General features: G+C 39.6%; 4 protein-coding genes across 10 annotated transcripts; all 4 read right to left on the minus strand.

Moving 5' to 3' along the window:
- Window positions 1-902: 902 nt before the first annotated feature.
- Window positions 903-4,589, minus strand: LOC124200501 (ubiquitin carboxyl-terminal hydrolase 5-like). Of its 2 annotated transcripts, XM_046596769.1 has the most exons (14): window positions 4,297-4,589; window positions 3,852-4,157; window positions 3,497-3,791; window positions 3,281-3,426; window positions 3,022-3,215; window positions 2,889-2,960; window positions 2,644-2,833; window positions 2,434-2,546; window positions 2,263-2,373; window positions 2,069-2,191; window positions 1,818-2,002; window positions 1,555-1,749; window positions 1,256-1,486; window positions 903-1,198 (listed from the first exon to the last, which is right to left on the minus strand). In XM_046596769.1, the coding sequence occupies exons 1-14, from the start codon at window positions 4,408-4,410 to the stop codon at window positions 1,017-1,019; spliced, it is 2,457 nt and encodes an 818-aa protein (XP_046452725.1). In that variant the 5' UTR covers window positions 4,411-4,589; the 3' UTR covers window positions 903-1,016. The 2 variants fall into 2 exon arrangements, with proteins under 2 accessions (XP_046452725.1, XP_046452723.1); XM_046596767.1 differs by having other exon boundaries at window positions 3,497-4,157; window positions 4,297-4,525.
- A 457-nt stretch (window positions 4,590-5,046) lies between these two features.
- Window positions 5,047-6,414, minus strand: LOC124200503. Its single transcript, XM_046596774.1, has 3 exons — window positions 6,249-6,414; window positions 5,989-6,151; window positions 5,047-5,899 (listed from the first exon to the last, which is right to left on the minus strand). The coding sequence occupies exons 1-3, from the start codon at window positions 6,291-6,293 to the stop codon at window positions 5,448-5,450; spliced, it is 660 nt and encodes a 219-aa protein (XP_046452730.1). The 5' UTR covers window positions 6,294-6,414; the 3' UTR covers window positions 5,047-5,447.
- On the minus strand, window positions 6,367-8,797 carry LOC124200502 (membrane-bound transcription factor site-2 protease-like). 4 transcript variants are annotated; one of them, XM_046596772.1, is made up of 6 exons: window positions 8,377-8,797; window positions 7,926-8,302; window positions 7,717-7,846; window positions 7,541-7,657; window positions 7,330-7,453; window positions 6,367-6,444 (listed from the first exon to the last, which is right to left on the minus strand). In XM_046596772.1, exons 1-6 carry the CDS (start codon window positions 8,449-8,451, stop codon window positions 6,377-6,379), a joined length of 891 nt encoding a protein of 296 aa, XP_046452728.1. In that variant the 5' UTR covers window positions 8,452-8,797; the 3' UTR covers window positions 6,367-6,376. The 4 variants fall into 4 exon arrangements, with proteins under 4 accessions (XP_046452728.1, XP_046452729.1, XP_046452726.1 ...); XM_046596773.1 differs by lacking the exon at window positions 6,367-6,444 and having other exon boundaries at window positions 6,622-7,443; XM_046596770.1 differs by lacking the exon at window positions 6,367-6,444 and having other exon boundaries at window positions 6,622-7,453; window positions 8,377-8,796.
- Window positions 8,798-9,135: 338 nt separating this feature from the next.
- On the minus strand, window positions 9,136-20,182 carry LOC124200500 (paired amphipathic helix protein Sin3b-like). Of its 3 annotated transcripts, none has more exons than XM_046596765.1 (11): window positions 19,991-20,182; window positions 17,611-17,809; window positions 17,217-17,549; window positions 16,989-17,149; window positions 16,804-16,924; window positions 16,525-16,741; window positions 16,016-16,458; window positions 15,418-15,952; window positions 13,281-15,353; window positions 12,996-13,150; window positions 9,136-9,678 (listed from the first exon to the last, which is right to left on the minus strand). In XM_046596765.1, exons 2-11 carry the CDS (start codon window positions 17,770-17,772, stop codon window positions 9,442-9,444), a joined length of 4,437 nt encoding a protein of 1,478 aa, XP_046452721.1. In that variant the 5' UTR covers window positions 17,773-17,809; window positions 19,991-20,182; the 3' UTR covers window positions 9,136-9,441. The 3 variants fall into 3 exon arrangements, with proteins under 3 accessions (XP_046452721.1, XP_046452720.1, XP_046452722.1); XM_046596764.1 differs by lacking the exon at window positions 19,991-20,182 and adding an exon at window positions 18,901-19,483; XM_046596766.1 differs by lacking the exon at window positions 19,991-20,182 and adding an exon at window positions 18,901-19,402 and having other exon boundaries at window positions 9,537-9,701; window positions 12,951-13,150.
- Between the last annotated feature and the right edge of the window lie 173 nt (window positions 20,183-20,355).

Raw genomic sequence — 20,355 nt, forward strand, 5'->3', positions numbered from 1 at the left:
AAGAAAAGAAAATCCTTTAAATTTTAGTAGATCAATTTTTATCATGATCAACTTCAATTTTAGTAAATGATCGCCAGACGTGGAATTTGGTGAAAAGTAAAAAGAGTAGCAAATTTTATTAAAAATCACGGTTCAACCCGTTTAACATAGTAGGCGACTTCGCGTGTATTCTGAACAGGGAATAAATTTTAAAATCTATTTTAAATAATGAACGTTTGCCGCCACTGCCCGCCGCCATTGCCCACGTTCTTGAACGTGGTCCCACACGTTCATGTGATGTAAATGAACATGGTCGCCCGCGTTCGTGTCTTTTAAGTGAATCCTTAGCCCACGTTCACTTACATCATTCACATGAACGTGGGCAATGGCGGCCTGCCGGCCACGACACGATCGCGACCCACGGCAGAAGGAACGGACTGAAAATGAATTTGAATTGGCATGAAAGTCCCCAGCCACTGGCCTGAATGTCTAAATCCTTTCAGGCCAGTGACGCTAAGCATAAACTCTTACCTTTTTTTAACGTTTTCGATTCATATTTTTTTAAGTCGGGGTTTTTAAACTTTAAAGGGGTTTAGTACATTGTTATTATAGAGTTATTTTTATAAGTAATATTTATATTGTTTCTTTTTTTTTCACCCATAAGAAACACCCATACCATCTAATGTCGCAACGAACAATCACATGTGACACGGAACTACACCGGAAGTAAGCGGCAGCTCCTCAACCGTGATCCGCGAGTGCTAAACATTGTAAGTAGGCCTATCTTTGAAGGCCTTTAACTCGGAAAAAAGGAAATTGTGGTGACCGGTGAGTGAAAATTAAATTGGTTAAGTGATAAATAATGCTTAGGTCAGTAAAAAAATTATGATTAAACAGCAAGTTACATGAAGGTGCAAGTGATCTCTTCGGCAAAACAGTTGTATTCAAGGACGAGAAAACTCTTCTGTTGGTTATTGGTGAAATATCCAAACGGAAATGAAATAAGCAAAAGGCGAAGTTTACCATAACACGCAGCTTCAGTTCCTTGACGATCGACGGTACAAATACAAATAACCGAGTTCAAAGGGCGGGTTTTCAGAAACAGCCACTTTTTCATCGTTGTAAATTACCCAGCGCCCATCCCGTTTAATGTGACAAACGTAGTGTCCAACGTTTGTAGATGTTCCCATGTGAGAAATAAAGGCAGCCAATTCATACACTAAAGATGATGCAAATTGATTATCATACTCAGTTATGGTGAAACTTTTTTTAATACCAGGCGGGCCATCTGAGAACGTTGGTTCCGAAACGGTAGGTGCATTTGCAGGAGTTGCGGAAAGATCTGGTGTAAAGTCATCGCTATTAATTTCATCAGGATGCGAAAATATCCAGTCGGCTGCTCGTTCCACATTATTATCCGTATTTTGCAGGGCCTTAACGCATTGTGAACGACTGAAACCCATCGACTGCAGCATAGCAACGCCTTCTTCGTTTGGTTTAAAGGTCACTGCAAAATATTTGATCAAAATTAGCTAGAAGTTGCTTCTTATAACTGCGGAAATAAATAACATTTACCTGATGCAGAAGATGGTGGTGGAGCAAGGAAGTCAGGATCGTCCATGTGTTCCATGATCCACTGAGTAGCAGCCTCCAGTCCTCTACCATGAGTAAGAGTAGCTGCACGTTTGCAAGCGGCCACAGGAAATCCCATTTCTGTCAAAGATTCCACTACGGCCAAATCAATTGCTGGCTCAGCAACTGCTTCACTAGCTTTATCCCAAAATATAAATTTTAGACATTTGGTAGCAAGAGTTAATTATTTAGTTGAAATAACTGACCAGAAACTTGATCAGACATTAGAATTTCGTCCGGCTGCTGACCACTGGCTTTCATGAAAGATAAATCAAGTATATGGGGAATTTCAACGGCAACGTCAAGCTTCACTGGAGTCCAGTCTTCAGCCAAAGTAAATTTCCGTAATTGAATCCACAAAAAGTCTGGGAAAGTAGCTAACTTTGTGATCCTGTAAGAATTTAAAAATTTAGAACTTCGGACAAATTATTCAAATTTTATATACTGGCATACATACTTGAGAGCAGTTGTTTTGCCACTGATAGCAGTGCTGTAGAAATTCTGAACTTCTTCTGGACGGACTAAAGCTTCCAAACAAGATTGCAGAGTGACTTTCGGGCGCACTACATCATCCGACTTCCTGCACAGTAACAATGTAAATAAAAATAATTTAAAAAATTTCGTTTGTAATTTATAGAATGAGAAACGTACAATGGTTGGCCGGTAGCCAAAGCTGCCTTTTTCTGTTCATTATAAAGGCGAACTTCTTCCATGTTAGATGCGGTTTCAAGTGGGACTGGTACCGGTAAATTATATTCAGATCTAAATGCATGAATTATAATCAGAACATCAACACCCAAAATCACACAACGTTATTTATACCTGTGTGTGTAACGAACTTGGGCAGACGCGAGGCACTGTAATCGTTCTTCCACACGAAACTTGAAGCTCTCGGCCGGACTGACTGTAGATTTTGGATGAACTCGGATTTGCCGCTAATGAAATAAATGTAACGTTCGGAGAGTTTCCCATTTTATGCAACATCAACTTAACTGAACATGTTTAAAAATAGTAGCAACTAATTTTTCATACTTCTGTGACGTTGATCAAATGAAGTAAGAATTCCACTGCATCTTGTTGCCGTTTAGTTGAAAATTCAGGGTGGCCTTTACCAATCAGAGATTTAAACATCGAGGGTTTAATACCCTGCTGATACTGAATTTCGACATCGGGAACAGGGACGGAATAACGTCCAGAAAGAATTCCAACAGCCAACTTCGCCCTGCAAAAGCTAATGTCAGAAACTTTATTTTTAAAAACTTAGTAGGAATACTGACATTTGAACGTTGAAATCTTGAAACGCGTTAGTATCAGCGGAACCAAAAATTGCTTTGCTGTCTTCGAAAAATCTAGAAATATATTCGTTTAATTTGTAAATCACATCAATGTTTTTCAAGTTTTCACACGTACCTTTCCTGAAACGCAGGAACAGTGAAAAGTACCTGAATCACGCTATTAAGATAACAAGAATTTCCAAGATTAGCTAATCCTGTATAACCCGGTCCAAACAAAGGAGTTAATGATTTCCCGGTTTCTTGAATAGAGGCCCATTCGCCTACTCGTTGGTTCAAATCAATTTCTAATTCGGCCATTGATTTGTCTGTCTAAAAGAGAATAAACAGAAAGATTTATAAAACCATATTTTGAAATAAAATTACAAAGCTATTACTTTCTTCATTCCTTCCATGTTGATACCAAAGTGGGAAAGATGCTGTTTTAAATATGGATCCTCAACCATGTCATCTTCGGCATAGCTATATACATCTGCTTTACCGTCCCCTGAGATCGTGCCCAACTTAACAGCTAATGGATACCCTAAAAATGATTTGTTATGTAATAAAAGATAATCAATCTACTGAATGAAATATATTTTTAAAAATCTTACCAGTAGCTTGGTAATGCTCAAGGGCATGATTGTTGCCACCAGTTCCATCAAAGAATTTGCGGCCACATAATAAGGTTCCATCAGAAAGATTAAGCCAAAGGTTTTCAGTTTTGTCACATTTGGAGCATTGCCACCCATTTGGTGGAACTTTAACACCATTTTGTAACTGTTCAAGTTTTTCGGCAAACTTTGACACCACTCTATTTTCTCCATCCCATGTTGATTCAAGTGCTGACAATTCCTCTAAGTAACTAGCACTTGAAGCAGCAAGAATACCTTGAACACTATTTTCCAACTGAGTAAAATTATTAATAATTAATATAGAAAATAAAAATTTTACATGAACAATATATACTTCAGTTGGTAGATTAGGTTGTGGGAGTGGAATTTCTTTTGGACCAGGAAAAATAGCAATTGAATTTTTGTCTTCGTATTCATATTTGGGAGCATTTTCTATCGGAAAACCACCTTCTATACCAATAGCCAACCTAGTAATTTTCTTTTCAGGTTCCAATTCATTCTTGTCTTGAGGAATCAATTTCTTAATTTTTTTCAGGTGAAGGAAAATTTGGTTTCCAGTTTTGTTTACATGGTAATCCACATAATCTTGGCCATACCCCAAAAAAGTGTTGAGGCACACATACAATCCTGTTTCCGATTCCTTGAATATATATTAGAATAAGCAATCATCAGCAAGTGAATTCTAATTAGTAACAAAAATAGAAATCCAGCATATGGATGGCGACAGCATCACCACACTAAAAGCGATCACATGCACGAAACCAACATAACATATTTACCGGTGTGTCGAAGGAAAAAACACATTCATCCTTAAAAACTTTATCCCCTGCCTTAGGTTTTCTGACAAAAGACAAATAAGGTTTCAGCATTTCATTTATATTCAAATCTTCCATTTTCTAAGGTTTGTATTCGGGAACTCCTGAACTGTCCTGTCAGTCTGTCACTTCAGTCGTTCAGTCTCACTTTTTGAGAGGGAACTGTCGTCGTCTGCAAGAGCTGGACGAACAATGTGCCGCGTGAAAAAATCAAGCGCTGTCGAAAATTTTTTCGAGCGCGTAGCCTAGCGTACAAGCGTACAGACGAGATCAATGTTCATTGTAATTTGTAAAGGTAAGGTAACTGTACTAACTGAGACAATGCAAATAAATTTTAATCTTTACTTCCAAATAGATGCAACGAACCAAAACATGAATGTATGAAACTAACAGAAATAATAGCGCTTTCAGAGTTCAGACTAACCGGTAACCAATATATTATTTTATACATAAGAAAAAAAAAGTTTTGTTTACGTTTAAAATTATGTGCGGACGTGATTCATATAATCTATTAGTACCTGTGAAAATGGTCATGTCATGGAAAATCTTACACATCATTGCGGGTGCGGTGTGCGGACAGAGAAGGACCAGAAGGACGTTTCAGGAGGATTTTATTGATTTAATCATTTCAAACCATTATGTTTGAAAAAATTTTTAACTTTAGATTTTCTACATAGAATTATTAATTCTACTTCCCTACAAAATTATAAATTACATTAATTGTCAAAGTTTATTCAGAACCAAATTAACACACTGATCTCTTGTAACATGAAATGTCCAATGTCTTTGTTGAATAGATTTTCGGATTTTCCTCATTGATGGTGCTGTAAATAAATGAACATTCAAGATTCAATATTATTAACATGCTGAACGGCTGAACCTGTGATTAATAAGGCGATTTTATTTTAGACAAACATCAGATGTGCAAACACTCTTTAATCTTAAAGAGTGACTTACTATAAAATTATTAACAAAATAAATTTGATGCAAAACAAATACTTGGTTTTATGTCAAAATGAAATCACAGCATTGGTCAATGTATAGCCAGTTTTGATGAGGGAGTGTAGGGCTAGATGTTTTAAAACTGGGATATATACATATATGCAGTCGGCACATTAGTCTTTGGGGTAGATCGCTTGAAGCCAAGGCCTCGGAATATATCTACTGCCGTCATATCGTTCAAAGTATTCTTCCAAGTTGGGGTGAATGACATGAACATTTGTTAATAGTTGTAGATTCTCATCTGGAGTGTATGTGAATTGTGGATTGATGCGATCTCTTGTATCAATGGCAATCAAATAGTTTGGCTGATTTTGTTCTTTAGTTTTATAAAAGTCTTTTAAATATTCTGCTGGAGCTTGGGCTTTATAATCCCATCCAACAATAACCCCCCGTAACTGTTTGTGTTTATGTAAAACAACATCCCCTATTCTAAAATGTATATCAGGAGATCTTGAATAACGAGGTACAGTTGAACTTGCAAACATATTGTTTTGGATATTCCTGTATTCCAATACTTCTATTGCTGGGGATTCACCAGGTAAGTTATCTTGTTGTCCAGGAGACCCTTAGTATTTGATTCAATAATAGGTTGCAAATGAAATAGGTTAATAAATAAAATTACAATAATCAGTAGCCTTGAGATGGCCTTCTTACCTCTCATATCTTCTAATAAAAAGAGGATACTTTCCCAACACTTTGATCCATAAAGAGTAAGTGAACCCTGACAGCTATCCATGAATTCCATTATTGCTTTCAGTACGGGACGAGGTTGTCGGAATTCATGGGACAACCAAAACTGAAAAGGTACGACTAACAGCTGCACAAAAAGGTAAACAATAAAAGGAAAAGTGTTTTTAGTTGTGCAGGAGAACAAAAATAATTCACTTTAATTTATAAATACAATGTTTACTTACCAACAAGCAGAGCTGCACAGTATCTCGCCGAGTTAGTCTTGGCATTTTAGAATGGTTAAACTATTCAACCAACAACGTAATATAAAACAATCCAAATTTTTTTGAAAGTACACGTCATGCATACTCCTTTAGGGTCCGCCCACTTGTTTGGTTGAATAACTCGGAAGTCCCAACACGCGAAACAGGGACGCCAAATCTACAACGGAATCAAAATAGACTAAAGAGTCAAATCAGGTTAATCAATAGTTCAATAAATCAATACTAAAGAAAGGAGAAAACAATTAACAAGGCAACTGTACAAGATTACAAGCTTAAGTTGCAAAGGTGACAGTATTTATAAAAATATATATTGTAATATGAACGCCGAATGCGGTTACCATGTTACCTACTGACAATGTGTAATTGCTACACTCTACAGCGCATCAGTATTGAAAAAACATGTGAAATTACTACAAAAATAAAGTGAGAACACCAAACGTAATATTGATGACAACCAGAGAAGTCCCCAAAAACACCAGGGCATATTGAGTTTGTCGTTTCATAGAAATACTTCCTCGCCCTTCGAACGCTATTTCACTAAGCGCACCCACAATATGGTGGCCATCCATAAAGATGCACGGGACTACATTTAAAACTGCCAATCCAGCGGAGAAGGAAGAAATGTACCTTAACAGATGCTCAATAAAATTAATAAATTGGGGACCAATAAATATTCTGGGCACATAATCGGATACGTAAACAGAGAGATAAATTTCATTAGGCAGGCCTGCAAAGAGAACAGGATCAGCACTTTTTCGTTTGACTATAATTAGTCTTGAGGAATCAGTTTCATTCACGGATTCTGAATGAAATGATGGCATAAGGCAAGATTGGTTAACTGATGAGCAACCTTTATGGTTGGAACACCAAGCTGAAGATAATTGGGAAACTTCTCTGGCTCTTAAACAGTGATATTTTTTGGGGACAAAATTGGGTGATGAAAGGAAGCATAAATGTGATCTACTTAATTCGGAATCATTACAACAGCCCAATTGATCACTAGACGATGAACTAGCAAGATATGAATTATCGAGGCAGAAACCTGAAGATTCGAGTAAAACAGCAGTCAAACATAGCCTCCAACTTTCGACCCCTGTAACGCGGCAGTCGTTGATTTGAGTTAACTGGTCCCCAACTTGAAAATCATGATGACCATCTGTAGAATACTACGTATTAATAGTAAAATTATTTTTCAAGTTTACCGAATAGGCGGACAGCAAATACTGTAATCATTATTTCAGTTAATGACATACCGAATTTAAATTGACAACAGACACTCCAGCTCCGGATTGGAATAACGGTATCAATAAGATGGGAAGCATCATCAAAACCGCAAAAGCCATCGCTGACAGAACGATGTTGTGCCACACCTGTAAGTCAATATTTGAAAAAGTGCTGAATTATTTTATTTTTTAAAAAAGGACATTACCCCAGCACAATATATTTTGAGTTGCTTCCAAGGTGAGAGACCAACCACATTACTTGTCGGTAACTCAACAAAAGCGGCCGGAATAATTAGCCAAAGAATTAGGCCGATGCTCACCAATGGGACCTGGTCGCTATTAAGAAAAAAACAAAACAATCCAATCAATAGTTAAAAAGAGCTTAAATAATACAGGATAAAGTAAGTGATAATACCTAACAGCAGCTATAGCATGACCTGCCTCATGAACAACAGTACACACTAGAAGTGTAATTAAATAATATGGTAGATCATTTGAAGGTAAATTTACTCCTGGAAGAACTGGTTGAAGCATGGCTTCTTCTTTCTTGCTATCCATCATATTTGCAAAACTTACTAGAGCTGTGCTACCCAAGAGTATCAAAGAGGGAATGCAAAGCAAAAGTGTAATAACTGTCCCAATATTATACCATTTACTCAAAAACTTCAACCTCATCATTGCCCAACTGCATAGAGCTTTGTTAAACATTGATGTTGTCCATCGCACATTCATAAAATCAATTTGAACAGGAAACCTGTTTAAAAAACTTGCATATCTTTGTGAATTTTTCCCCTAAACGGTTAAAAAGGTTTGAAGGAAAAAAAAATTACATGTTAGCTGATACACTAAAACCTGTTTTTATTTACCTTCAAGTACCTATCAAGGTAATAGAAGAATGTGTGTAGGAGGATTACAGACCCGAGAACAGTTGTGACATCCATAATTTTAAATACAAACTTATAAGGACTGTATTATTTTAGAAGAAAACATTGGTTTTTGTCCTTGATCGATATCTTCTGATTCTTTCACTAATTCCAATTAATTCGAATGTCAACTATCGACAAAACTATTTTGGAATCATTGATTTATATTCCAAAAGACTATTTGATAACTGGTATATATGATTTTAAAAACAACTTGACAGTTTTCTTCTGAATTTTCAAACCATTTTAGACCTATGGATCACCAACATTTGTTTGATTTCGTTTGTCACTTAAGTTTTAGTGTACATGTGCAGCTACTGCAGCACCATCACACTCTCAACAGTAAATATGCAGCAGACTAATTCAAATGAAACGAAAATGGGAAATGCAAGGTTGCCATGCCAATTCGAAATATCAAATTCTTCTGCTTATCGTGCATTCGTGCTTGTTAAGATTTTTTCTTAGACAAAGCGGACAAAGAAAGAAACATAAAATCAATGGTTTGTGGTTTCCCTCTTTTTTTAAAACATTTTACAATTGATTTTATTTATTTACGTCCATAACTTTTTAAACCTTTAAGCGACCGGGGTTTATATCTCAACTTTTTCAAGAAGAACTACAGAAAATCACAAACATTAAAGGTTTCAAATGAATAGAAGAAAAAAAACCTGAGAAATATTTTACCAATCTAACACAGTATAGTCAGGGACATAAGATCTTTATTGTCTTGTTTGTTTGTTTTTTTTCGTTCACACTGTCCACTTACAATTCTTTAAAAAATCATACACACACATTTGGGAGAAAATATGGGCACTGAACCCGATAGCAAAAGAAAAGGGGTTAAGAAACAACGAGTTTGCAGTGTTGGACAAGAGAGTATAACAGTTCTCCTTTATCTATTATTGTTTAAAAATAGGCAGAGCGATAAATTCAATCAAATGGCATCAAAAGATGATTGATTCGATTTCAATTTTGCAAGTGAGAGAGGATTTTCTTTTAGACACTCACTCAACTCTTGTCGTAATCGACACGATATTTAATCAGCGTCCCAAAAGGCGCACGCTTGTCAACATGATTTACAAGTTTGACAGTTCTGCTGTCTGCCTTGAGTTCCAGATGGTCGCCTTTACCTAAAAGCCAATTTGCCGTTGCCTTTTCGGCTTCAGGAGTCACGTGAGCTGCCGACCAACGTTCACGCCAAGCTAAGAATTGTTTCCTCATTCGCAGTGTTACCGCTTTGTGGCACTGTAAATCACAAGAAATGTGTACAGTAGCTACACAAAGTTTCCGCACAGCTGAGAGAAGCTAATGGGAAAACGGGTTTTTTGAAAATTCGCCAAAAATCAAGTTTTCGTCGGACGAAAACGATTTTTGGACAGGGGGTTCTTAGAGTTAAGGTGTATAACATATATTTTTTGGGGATTTTTTCGTTCACGGGAACGTCCCTTTTAAATTGGAGGTAAAAGTTTCCGCACAGTCGAGAGGGCCAGTAGTAAATCGTACTACTTTGGCTCTCTTGTACTGGACGGAAAATAGGGCTAGGAGAGTTCTTTAGGGCTTAAAAAAAAGAGCATCGTTAGCTCTATAACCTCATCTGAAATGTTGACCCCCATGCAATTTGAAAAATCATTTTAATTTTGAATTGAAAATGACAATTTTCCACTTCTAGAAAAATTTCACCCTTTTCCCCCCGCGCGTAGTTGCCAGTTTTAAAAAATGTCTACTTTTGTAATCGTAGGGGGAGAAAGAAAAAGATAGCTACGACGGCAGCTTCCTCCGCTAGAGGCACTGAAAGGTTGAAATTCTAGGCCTGTGTAGCAGACGTTTGTTACGACTTTTTGTTGTGAATTGTCAGTTTGTGACTTGACGGCAATTCGAATTCTAACTTTTTGAAGAGATTGCTCTTTTAGCAATATGGCTTCTTTCATCCCCATTCTCGAGCCCGACAACAAGATAGAAAGAAAGAAGTTTGCTTTGAAACACCTAGACCAGTCTGTTGGAGAATTTTGGACCAACGCTTGTTTCGGTGACGAGCAACGATATGCGTAGGTTTATTTAGTAGTGTACAATTTCACAAATGACTTATTCGTGTTATAATTTATTTTCGTAGATTCGATAGCAGTGGGCAAATAACTTTTCATGGTGGTTCCCATGGACTAAATGTCCCCAACACAGTTGCTGTATGGGGCTGTGCAAGTGCCGATGGAGTACAAGCATTGGAAAAACTACATGGCAGATTAGATACAGCCCAGTATTTGAAGTTGTTGCGATGTCATTTGTTGCCACACCTTGCTGGTAGTAAACTCTATATTCATGATTATTTTCCGGTCCACACTGCAAAGTCTGTCCGTGACTTTATTGCTGCCAACAACATTAATGTCATGAAGGAATGGCCAAAGAAATCTGGGGACCTTATGCCTTTGGAGAAAGTGTGGCGAGAGATTTTGAAGAGACTGCAGCAGGCTAAAAGATTTGTATTCAACTGTGACGATCTATGGAATGCAATTCGTGAAATGTGGGAAATTCTCGTAGCAGAAGGCTTCATTGTCAACATCATTCAGTCTCTCCCTCAACAATTAAATTCAATTGTTGAAACTGATGGTGAGTGGGTAATAGTTTAACTCTGTAGGCTACTTCTACTCTGAACAATAAACTTTATACAGGTGAAAAAAAGGCATTTTCCAAGTACTTTTATTACCCAAATAACTTATAACACTACATTCGTATGTTAATAGCGGGTGTGACCTCCTTTAGCCATTAGCACTGCTCGACATCTTTTTTTCATGGAGAAAATATATTTTCTGAGAATTTTTCGAGGAATAGCCTTCCAGGTTTTTTCAATGTTCCTCCAAATGCAATCTTGTGACGAACGTTGAGTCTTATCTAATTTACTGTCAACGTAGTCCCACATAGCCTCGATGGGGTTGAGATCGGGACTTTGCGGAGGCCAAACCATCCGCACAAGATCCCCTTACATGAAATAGTTTGTAACAAATAGTTAGTGAAGGGGAAACGTAGAACCACAAAATTAAGACTAACCAGCTTTTTCTTTTGTCTCCAAATAATTTCGGCAGTATTTGGACGCGTGTTTAGGATCGTTATCCTCTTGAAATACGAATCCTCTTCCGATCAAGCGTTTTCCCTCCGGAACGGCAGTGTGTACCAATATGCTATGATACATCTTTTTGTCCATGATTCCCACGATACGTTTCATTCTCGTTACACCTTGGGTTGATATTCCAGCCCACACCATTATGCTGCCCCCTCCAAATTTCACGGTGGGTGTTAAGCACTCTTTATTGAATTTTTCACCGGGTCTTCTACGCACGTACATTCTTCTTTTGGTCCCAAAAAGTTCAAATTTCGATTCATCCGTAAACAACACTTTTCTCCACTGTGTCTTTGACCATTTGACATGTTTCTTTGCAAACACAAGTCGTTTTTTAATATTTTTCATACTTAGCAGCGGTTTACGAGCAGAAACTCTTCCGAAAAGATGCCAGGAATGTAAAGTTTTATTTACAATCGAATGAGAAGCAGGAAATTTTCTACCCATATTAAACTCCTCGGTAATCACTTTTAAAGGTTTCCGACGATCACGAAGAGCGCATAACTTCAGATAGCGTTTATCAGCCTGGCTTAACAGTGCCGGGCGTCCACTTCTAGGCAAACTTTCACAGCTATTAGTAGTCTTAAATCGTTTTATAGTGTCTTGCACTGTTGATGGTTTCACGCTGGTTAAAGAACTAATTTGCCTGACTGAGAACTTTAATTTATGATAAGATATAATTTGAGATCTTTCTTCGACAGAAAGATCCTTTCGTTTTCCGCGAGTCATTTCGAAAGTGTTGACGACTAGAACGAATACTTTGTAATGAGAAATAATCATACTTTTTCATTTTCGGAAAAGAAAACGTAGAAAAATATTTAAATTAGCGGGCTAGGAAGCTTTTCAAATTTTCGCATTTTTTTCTACCCCAGCCTCTTAACCCCAGTGCCTCTAGCGGAGGAAGCTGCCGTCGTAGCTATCTTTTTCTTTCTCCCCCTACGATTACAAAAGTAGACATTTTTTAAAACTGGCAACTACGCGCGGGGGGAAAAGGGTGAAATTTTTCTAGAAGTGGAAAATTGTCATTTTCAATTCAAAATTAAAATGATTTTTCAAATTGCATGGGGGTCAACATTTCAGATGAGGTTATAGAGCTAACGATGCTCTTTTTTTTAAGCCCTAAAGAACTCTCCTAGCCCTATTTTCCGTCCAGTACAAGAGAGCCAAAGTAGTACGATTTACTACTGGCCCTCTCGACTGTGCGGAAACTTTTACCTCCAATTTAAAAGGGACGTTCCCGTGAACGAAAAAATCCCCAAAAAATATATGTTATACACCTTAACTCTAAGAACCCCCTGTCCAAAAATCGTTTTCGTCCGACGAAAACTTGATTTTTGGCGAATTTTCAAAAAACCCGTTTTCCCATTAGCTTCTCTCAGCTGTGCGGAAACTTTGTGTAGCTACTGTAAGTAGCTGTTTTGGTTAATTGAAACACGTTTTTATGGTTACAAACCTGTTTGGCTCGAGTGAATGCATGTCTCTTGTACAGGACGCTCTCGCTATTGGCCACAAAAACCATTTGATACGAATTGACGTTAAAAACACAATGGGCATCCTCGCTTACTGTAACGTCCTTCTGTGTGGTGTCGTCCACATCCATGGGAACATCTAAAAACAAAATACAAAGAATGCAAAATAATTATTCATTCATTGACAACCAAAATTAATGCGAACAATTGGCTTAATTAAAGGTTTGCAACACTCACGACATGCTCAAGATAATATCTAAATATCTTACCGGAAGTCTTGGAACGCGATGCCTTAGCGGTGCCATCTTTCCGACGACGTCGTTCCCATTGCTTCAGATTTCTTTGCAGGAAGACTGGTTTTCTAACGCGGGAATGGGCTGCGATCAACGACGGATCCGTGTTTTTTCGTCTGGTTTTCTCCGACATAACTTGATCCATTCGATCTGAAACATAGCCCTCGACGTAATTTGACCAGTTACGCACATCTTGCAAAGGAGGATTGTCTCCTGAACAGCTGGAGTGTGTATCCGTGTCCAGCATTTCAATTGCGATAGTTGTCTCTTCGTTCTTATGCCATAAAACAATTCTGAAGAGGTTTTCGTCAGCTAGTAACTGTTCCATTCTTCGCTGGTAAGACATTTCAGACGCAGATTGTTTTCCTTCGTCATTGCATCCATCTTCGGTCAACATGCCTTTCGAAGAACCCTTCAGCCCATGTTCCTCGAGAAATATTTCGGTGCACTGCAGGCACGTTTGATCAGTGACCAGATGACCGAGTTGACGGACGGCATTGGCGATGACTTTATCAAGAGTGAACGCAGAGTAAGCGTGGATACCGAACATTTCACGGAGTGAATCTTCAAATTGTAGCGCTTCGATGTTACCATCCAACAAATTCTTTACCATCGAAAGGAAGTGCGAGTAGTACTGGTCGATTTCCACTTCTGCTTTCGGTTTGAGTCGTAAAGCCACAGCTACGCTGTCGTTCTCCTTGTGACGACCATTGGAGCGCGAACGAGACTTGGCTACTTCTTCCTTTTCCTCTTGGAGTAGAATGGCAGCCCTATCTCCTATTTTGGTGAGCCGTTCACATAATATGTGATGCAATCGAAGGAAGACATACCAATGACTGTTGGCAAGGAATAGTGTATATTCGTCGTCATCCAAAGTGGCTAACGCTTCCAATGTCGGTGCCTTCGTATTACCACGTCCGCCATTAGTCATTTTGCTACTCTTCCTTTTTTCCCTCTTTGAACTTGTGTCTTGCTCATCCTTGTCTTCGACATCGTCGTCGTCATCATTTTCTCTCTCGTCTTCACTAAGTTCCTGACGAGGGTGACGGAAGAGATCGGGTACCGTATGCCTCAATAATGTTTTGATGCGTCGTTTATCCTCTTTAGTAATGCCAGTTTGGCGTTTTGCGTGATGAATGAGGAGATCAGCTGCGTCATCCAGCACCTTCTGGCGTGACTTGTAAACTAATTTAAGATGAGGCCCACTGCTTGCATTAGTTGAACGGCCCATATCAGTCTTGTTGGCGTTTTCTTCATTACGTTCTTCAAAAAGTGTCTCTATTTCGTTGATAAGCGCCTTAGAGCGAAGCGCTTTCACGTCATTTTGCTTGAAATTAGTTCCTAGATGGTCGAGGCTCTTGAGATAATACTTTTCATTCTGGTCACGCCATATTTTGTTGAAACCTTTCTGAGCTTCACGCCACTCTTCTTCTTTTGCCTTCATGCGACGGAGCACCACGGGGATGGCCACTTGAGGACTTCGTTTCAACCCTTCTATAATCTCGGTCGCTTTGTCGCCATAAATACGTCGAATGGCCCGGATGTGGATGGTAGGAGAAGATCCACCAAGACAATCGTCCAATTTGAACCGATTGGCTTCTTCGGCATTCATTCGGTGATTAAGCTTCTTCAGAACGCCTTCTAGAACACGTATCGTGCTCATGTGCGTCTCTAGCACAATATCCAGCTCGTAGCGTTCATCTTCTGTCCGGTAAATGTATTCTTCGTATTGCGTTTTGCGAGAGCTAACAAAAGTCGAATCCTCGCTTGACCAAGTGGGAAAGCTGACCCAGGTCTCATTCAGCACCTCTTTGCAAAGCGGCGTTCGTCCGGAGCACTTTGGAGGTTCGTAGCTTTTCGGTAGAGCGCAGTATGATGTACCGAGACGTTTGCACGTCGAGTAGTCAATCTCCATTGCTTGCATGTCGTGGTCCCGTGACTCTTTCCCATCCTTGGTTGAAGGATACATTTCTCGCTCCATTCGCGAACGTATCAAACTTATAGGTTGAGCTTCAACATGAGTGAAGTAACCTCCAACGCCAGTTCCTTCTATAGATCCAGATAATATGTTACAACATTAAAAGATACAGTAAACCAATAAAAAGATAACAACCTTTGAGTCCGAGGAAATCTTTGAACCATTTGAGCAGATCAGGATGGCGACTTAGAAAGGGGGTTGTGATTTGAAGCAACTCCATTTTGCTGATTATTTCCTGATTGTACATGACCAAGCAACGAAGAAAGTTTTCGTACACATCGCGTGATCGGCAAGCGACGCGCCTTACTTTGTCGAAAAAAGCCAATTCGTTCATTGTGCCAAACTTTCCTATTTCGGCAATCGAGTTATCTTTGCCGCTACCAGGATCTAGTCGAGGCTTCTTTTTCGGAATCAAATTCATACCGACCGTCGGGGACGATATGATAGGCGGAGGTGCAGGACGTTTAAGTGGAGCTTTCGGCGGTGGTGCAACTGATGATCCGGTTAAGTTACTACTTGCAAGCACTGGAGGCTTAGATGTCTCGGTGACAGGACTTGGCTTCTTTGTATGCCCCGTTGGAATGGCTGGCAGTGTGACCGGCACCAAACCACCACCGCAACTACCGCCACGAGTAACATTAGTAGCATCAGGTAGAAATTGGCCAAATTCCTAAAATAATAATAAAAACAGCATAAATAAACATATTTCACCAAAAACAATATAGAAATTAACCTGTAAGAGGTCTTCTTGATTTTGAAAGAGTTGAGCAACTTTAGCATAGACTTCAGCTTCAGTCAATGTAGGTCGATAGTTTAGTGGGCTGACGAGACCCTCTTTCAGCGAGCGCTGTTCCTTTTGGTACGTGTGTAGTATCTCAAGAAACTGTTTGTAGATATCCGGTTGACCCTGGAAGCGGTTCTTTATCTTGTTGACGTAATTAATGGCGTGATTAAATTCAACTGGCTGCGACGCATTTGGAACACCAAATGCTGCATTGACTACAGCGGCTGCACCCTGTGATGAACTGTTTGCATATCCATGCGCGGCAGAACCTAGTTGAGGACTGGAAGATGATTCTTTCTGTTGAGAGCCCAAACTGTATGTAGTGGCTGCAGTTGAAATTGAACCAGCATTCGATATAGGAGAATTCCCTGTAGCTTTTACTGTAGGTACAACTAAACAGAGGAAAACGGGTTAAAACAATTTTGTCAAGCCAGAATAAAAATACACGAAGATTTTACCTTCTTTGACCGGGATCGCCACTGCTGGAATCTGCTGGATTGGTGCAGCAACAGTTAATTGCGGAACGGTAGTAATGCTAACTTGCTGAATCGGGGGCGTGCTTCGAGCAACCACATCAAGTTGCTGAGTAGTAGTGGTAGTTATTGGTACTGGGCCATGTGTGATGTGGTGGATGTGAGCAGGGACACCAAGACTACCAGGAACACTAACAGAAACCTAGAAGACACATTCATCAGTAAACATTTACGATACAATTTAAAAAAAAACAAACAACAAACCTGCTCAGCTTGAACTTCTATCTTGTATCCAGGAGGTAAAAAAGTGTTGAATCCCACAATGAGCTCCGGATGGCCGCGGAATAAAGAAGAAACACGAGCAATGACACCGGGTGTGTCGATACTAGAAGATCATAATTCCATGTTAATCAAAGCCTTACTTTTCTTTAATCAACACCCATGCTTACCTTTGAGATTTAAATTCCTTCATAATATCAAGGAAATCATTATAAACCTGAGGTTGGTTGCCAAACTTGTATTTGACCTGATCCAAATATGAAAGGGCATCTTCCACCTTCAATCGCTGAAATTGCTGGGCACCAGGGCCATGAGGACCAGCAGTCATTTGCTATAGAGACATACATAGTTAGCAATAACGGACACACACAAACTATTAAATGTTTAAAGTTTCTCACCTGAAAAGCCTGTTGCATTGTATTTTGTTGCTGCTGTTGTGTCTGCTGAGATGTTGATTGACCTGTCGGAGGAGATCCAGCTGGGGCAGCAGCAGTAGCCAAACTGTGACGTGCTTGTTGATGTGCCAGGGACTGATGGAAGATGTGTTGTTGCTGAGCCACAACTTGTGTTGCTCCACCAGCAGTGGAGGCTTTCGTTGTTTGAATAGTAGTAGAGAATGGCACTGGTGGGCTGGTGCCAATAGGACCAATTGTAACTGTGGTGCTGCCATTCGCAGCTGCCACAAACCCACTTGTACTAAAAGAGGCCATACTTGCTGCTATGGAGGGCTCCTATTTAGCAATGAATATATTGAGTATACAGGCACAGCAACACTATGGGAAAAGGATGTACCTGTAACTGATTTGCAGCGTTCCTCAAGTCTCCAACTAGTATTGCATTCACCATAGGTGACGTAGGGGAGACGCGGCCGGACTGGATTGATCCACTCAATGGTCGTGCTACAGACTCAACGGCGGAGGGCGAAATGTGTACGGAATCTTCGTTGCGTTTCATTCTCAATCCAGCTGTAGGGCATTGCTTAGACAGCCGACTGTAGAAGAACACAAATCACAGACAGTTAGTAAACAAATCCCACTGGACGCCAGCAATGCAGTTTTCAGAGTCATTTTTATTTTTAAGCTAAATACACTTTTTGCAGAGCTGCGTCTGTTGCTCAGCGGACGGATCGATTATTCAACTAACCCGGGAGTCTTCTTCCTCGGGTCTCAACACAAATATCGATCCCACCGCCTTTCCCGCCCAAAGAGAAACGACAACATTGCTGCCGGACAAAGGAAATCGGGAATTTACAGACAACAACTGGATTTAAAGAAATATTAACTGAAATTTGTTGCTGCAAATAAATTTAAAAAGACAGTTTTGTTCATTTAAAAGGGATGTTCGAAATTAAACGTCAATTGCCACGAGATTTCAAATGCTTTCCGGAAATAGTATGTGGGAGACGGAGTATACTAAATATGGCAACGTTGCGGTCCCACTAAAACCGCTTTTAGACCATTCAGAACGGACTTGTACCTATCAATAGACACGTTCAATCAACAAAAATCCCGTTTTCGTCATGCATCCAACAACCTCTGTAACAATGAAAAAATAGCGATATTCCACTGTTTTCCCTCTGAAACCATTATCATAGACTTTACTTTGCAGCAGAACTAACGCAGACTAAACACTGGAGGAAATAGTGGATGCGAAGCGCTTCGATAATAACGCCGACCTAAGTGGACCGACTCCATATTGGGTAGAATTCGAAGGGAGACGCACAACCTCAGAACAGCTGTGAAGCGGTTTGAAACCGATTTCTTATTGGCTCATCGAAAGGCGAAAAAGAGCGGTCTCCGCTTCACTTTGGCCAGCAATGAGCACAGGAATGCCGTACACAACACACGTCACATCACATAATAAGACATTTCTTTTGCTACAAGTTTTCAAGTCTCACGGGACTTAAAAACTCTTCCTCTGTTCAAATCTAGATCATTACAATTCCATGTCAACCATTTGTTATCAAGTAAATTATGTTAAAAGAATGGGAAATGAAAGACGAGCAATCACGACCAAGACACGACTAAAATGAACGAGTCGATTACGAGAAATCAAAGAAAACGTAAGGTCAATGAAGGTCACCTTTAAGCAGCGTAAATGAATGGTGAATGTCCATGTGAAGAAACTATGAAAACCGAAGATCGAAAGTTTCACACAACGCCGACGCTTACACTGTGTTTCTGCTTAAAGCAGCAGTAGTACTAAAAGAGAAACTATGGCCGTCGTTTTTCCCCCTCTCGTTTAAGCTCGGATAGTTCCAAGAAACTATCGCCGGATTGAGTACACTAACGGTCGAATCACGTGAAACTCGAGTTGCAAACCCTTTACTCAATTTAATTCACGATGAAGAAGAAATGGCGTTCACTTTCTTCAGGAATCTCTCACTATGCCACACAGAGAGCAGAGGCAAACATGTACACACACACGTCGTCTGGGATCTCTCACAACTAGGTGACGACGACCCAGAGGCTTTTCACTGTAGTGCTCTTTCGAAGAGTGACTCGAATTTGCTGGCGTCTGAAACTACCGACACTACTCGCCATGCCTGATACGGAGCGACTAGTGCTGGCGCTGGAAACCATCAACAATCGATCGCGTTAAGACTTGTAACTCTGATAACAATATTCGCCGCTCGTTCTCATGTCACTTGCGATAAACACAATTTCGAAATGTGGAAAATGACGTTTTATTTCGATTTTTAAAAAACTCTAAAAATGCGAATAAACTAGTTGGTAAACCGGCAATGCTGCACTATCGGGATGCAGCGAAACGAGGGGTTGGGTGTTGTTTGGGAGAGGGGGTAGAGAGGCCTGGCCTGCCTGCTCTCAAAAGGTCCGGAAACGCGTAGCCTGAGGGAGGTAAGAAAATCCAGAATGATGGGGTTGGGTAAAGGGACACAAACCATCAGCTGTGTTGCCACGCTCAAACAGCCCAAGTTCGATCCTAGAGAGCTCAACACATACTAAACGATCATGTCTTTCTATAATTAACGTCAAAACCGTACTTTATTTGACTTACGCGATTAACAGGTTTTGATAACGATAAAACGACGCTGAAACATTCCCATTCCATCAAATAAACATCTTGCGTGAACTTGCAAATTCTTCGTGATGCCGTGATGCCCAAGAAAACCATTAACGAGATGAATAACGAATAAAGTCGAATAACTTACCAAAAGAGAGAAAATGTTGCTAGTTAAGTCTCTAGTTGATCAAAGATCACTCAAGCATGCTTCTTAAAGTGAGAAAAATCACTGAAATTCACCAACAATTGAAATACACGTTAGTTGTTTAAGAGAGGAACAGAGGTATTAACTGGCCAGACGACGAATGATGGCGGCGAGATGGGAAAATACAGCAGGCGCTGTTTGAAAGCGGGAAGTTATGTTCAAACTGAATAGGAAAATGGCCATCTATCGTACAGTACTAAAAGCTATTTTTTTTTCACGAAAATCTTTAATCCATCTATCACGTTCAGAATCACGAATTTGATAAAACATAAACATACGAATTTGATAAAAAGACATAAAATAATAAT

This window comes from Daphnia pulex, chromosome 8, assembly GCF_021134715.1.
Source record: "Daphnia pulex isolate KAP4 chromosome 8, ASM2113471v1".
NCBI classification, from domain to species: Eukaryota; Metazoa; Arthropoda; class Branchiopoda; order Diplostraca; family Daphniidae; genus Daphnia; species Daphnia pulex.

Bases quoted from the DNA above. Each gene is read 5' to 3' on its own strand.
- LOC124200501 (XM_046596767.1), bottom strand. From the start codon at position 4,410: ATGGAAGATTTGAATATAAATGAAATGCTGAAACCTTATTTGTCTTTT. The intron at 2,961-3,021 runs GTACGTGTGAAA...ATATATTTCTAG, and splicing joins GTTCCTGCGTTTCAGGAAAG to ATTTTTCGAAGACAGCAAAG. The intron at 2,547-2,643 runs GTATGAAAAATT...TTATTTCATTAG, and splicing joins ATTTGATCAACGTCACAGAA to CGGCAAATCCGAGTTCATCC.
- LOC124200503 (XM_046596774.1), bottom strand. From the start codon at position 6,293: ATGCCAAGACTAACTCGGCGAGATACTGTGCAGCTCTGCTTGTTG. The intron at 6,152-6,248 runs GTAAGTAAACAT...CTTTTTGTGCAG, and splicing joins CTGTGCAGCTCTGCTTGTTG to CTGTTAGTCGTACCTTTTCA. The intron at 5,900-5,988 runs GTAAGAAGGCCA...TCAAATACTAAG, and splicing joins TTTATTAGAAGATATGAGAG to GGTCTCCTGGACAACAAGAT.
- LOC124200502 (XM_046596770.1), bottom strand. From the start codon at position 8,451: ATGGATGTCACAACTGTTCTCGGGTCTGTAATCCTCCTACACACATTC. The intron at 8,303-8,376 runs GTAAATAAAAAC...TTAACCGTTTAG, and splicing joins ACCTTGATAGGTACTTGAAG to GGGAAAAATTCACAAAGATA. The intron at 7,658-7,716 runs GTAATGTCCTTT...ATTGACTTACAG, and splicing joins TCAAAATATATTGTGCTGGG to GTGTGGCACAACATCGTTCT.
- LOC124200500 (XM_046596765.1), bottom strand. From the start codon at position 17,772: ATGAAACGCAACGAAGATTCCGTACACATTTCGCCCTCCGCCGTTGAG. The intron at 16,925-16,988 runs GTAAGCATGGGT...ATGATCTTCTAG, and splicing joins AAGGAATTTAAATCTCAAAG to TATCGACACACCCGGTGTCA. The intron at 13,151-13,280 runs GTAAGATATTTA...TTTTGTTTTTAG, and splicing joins ATCGCGTTCCAAGACTTCCG to ATGTTCCCATGGATGTGGAC.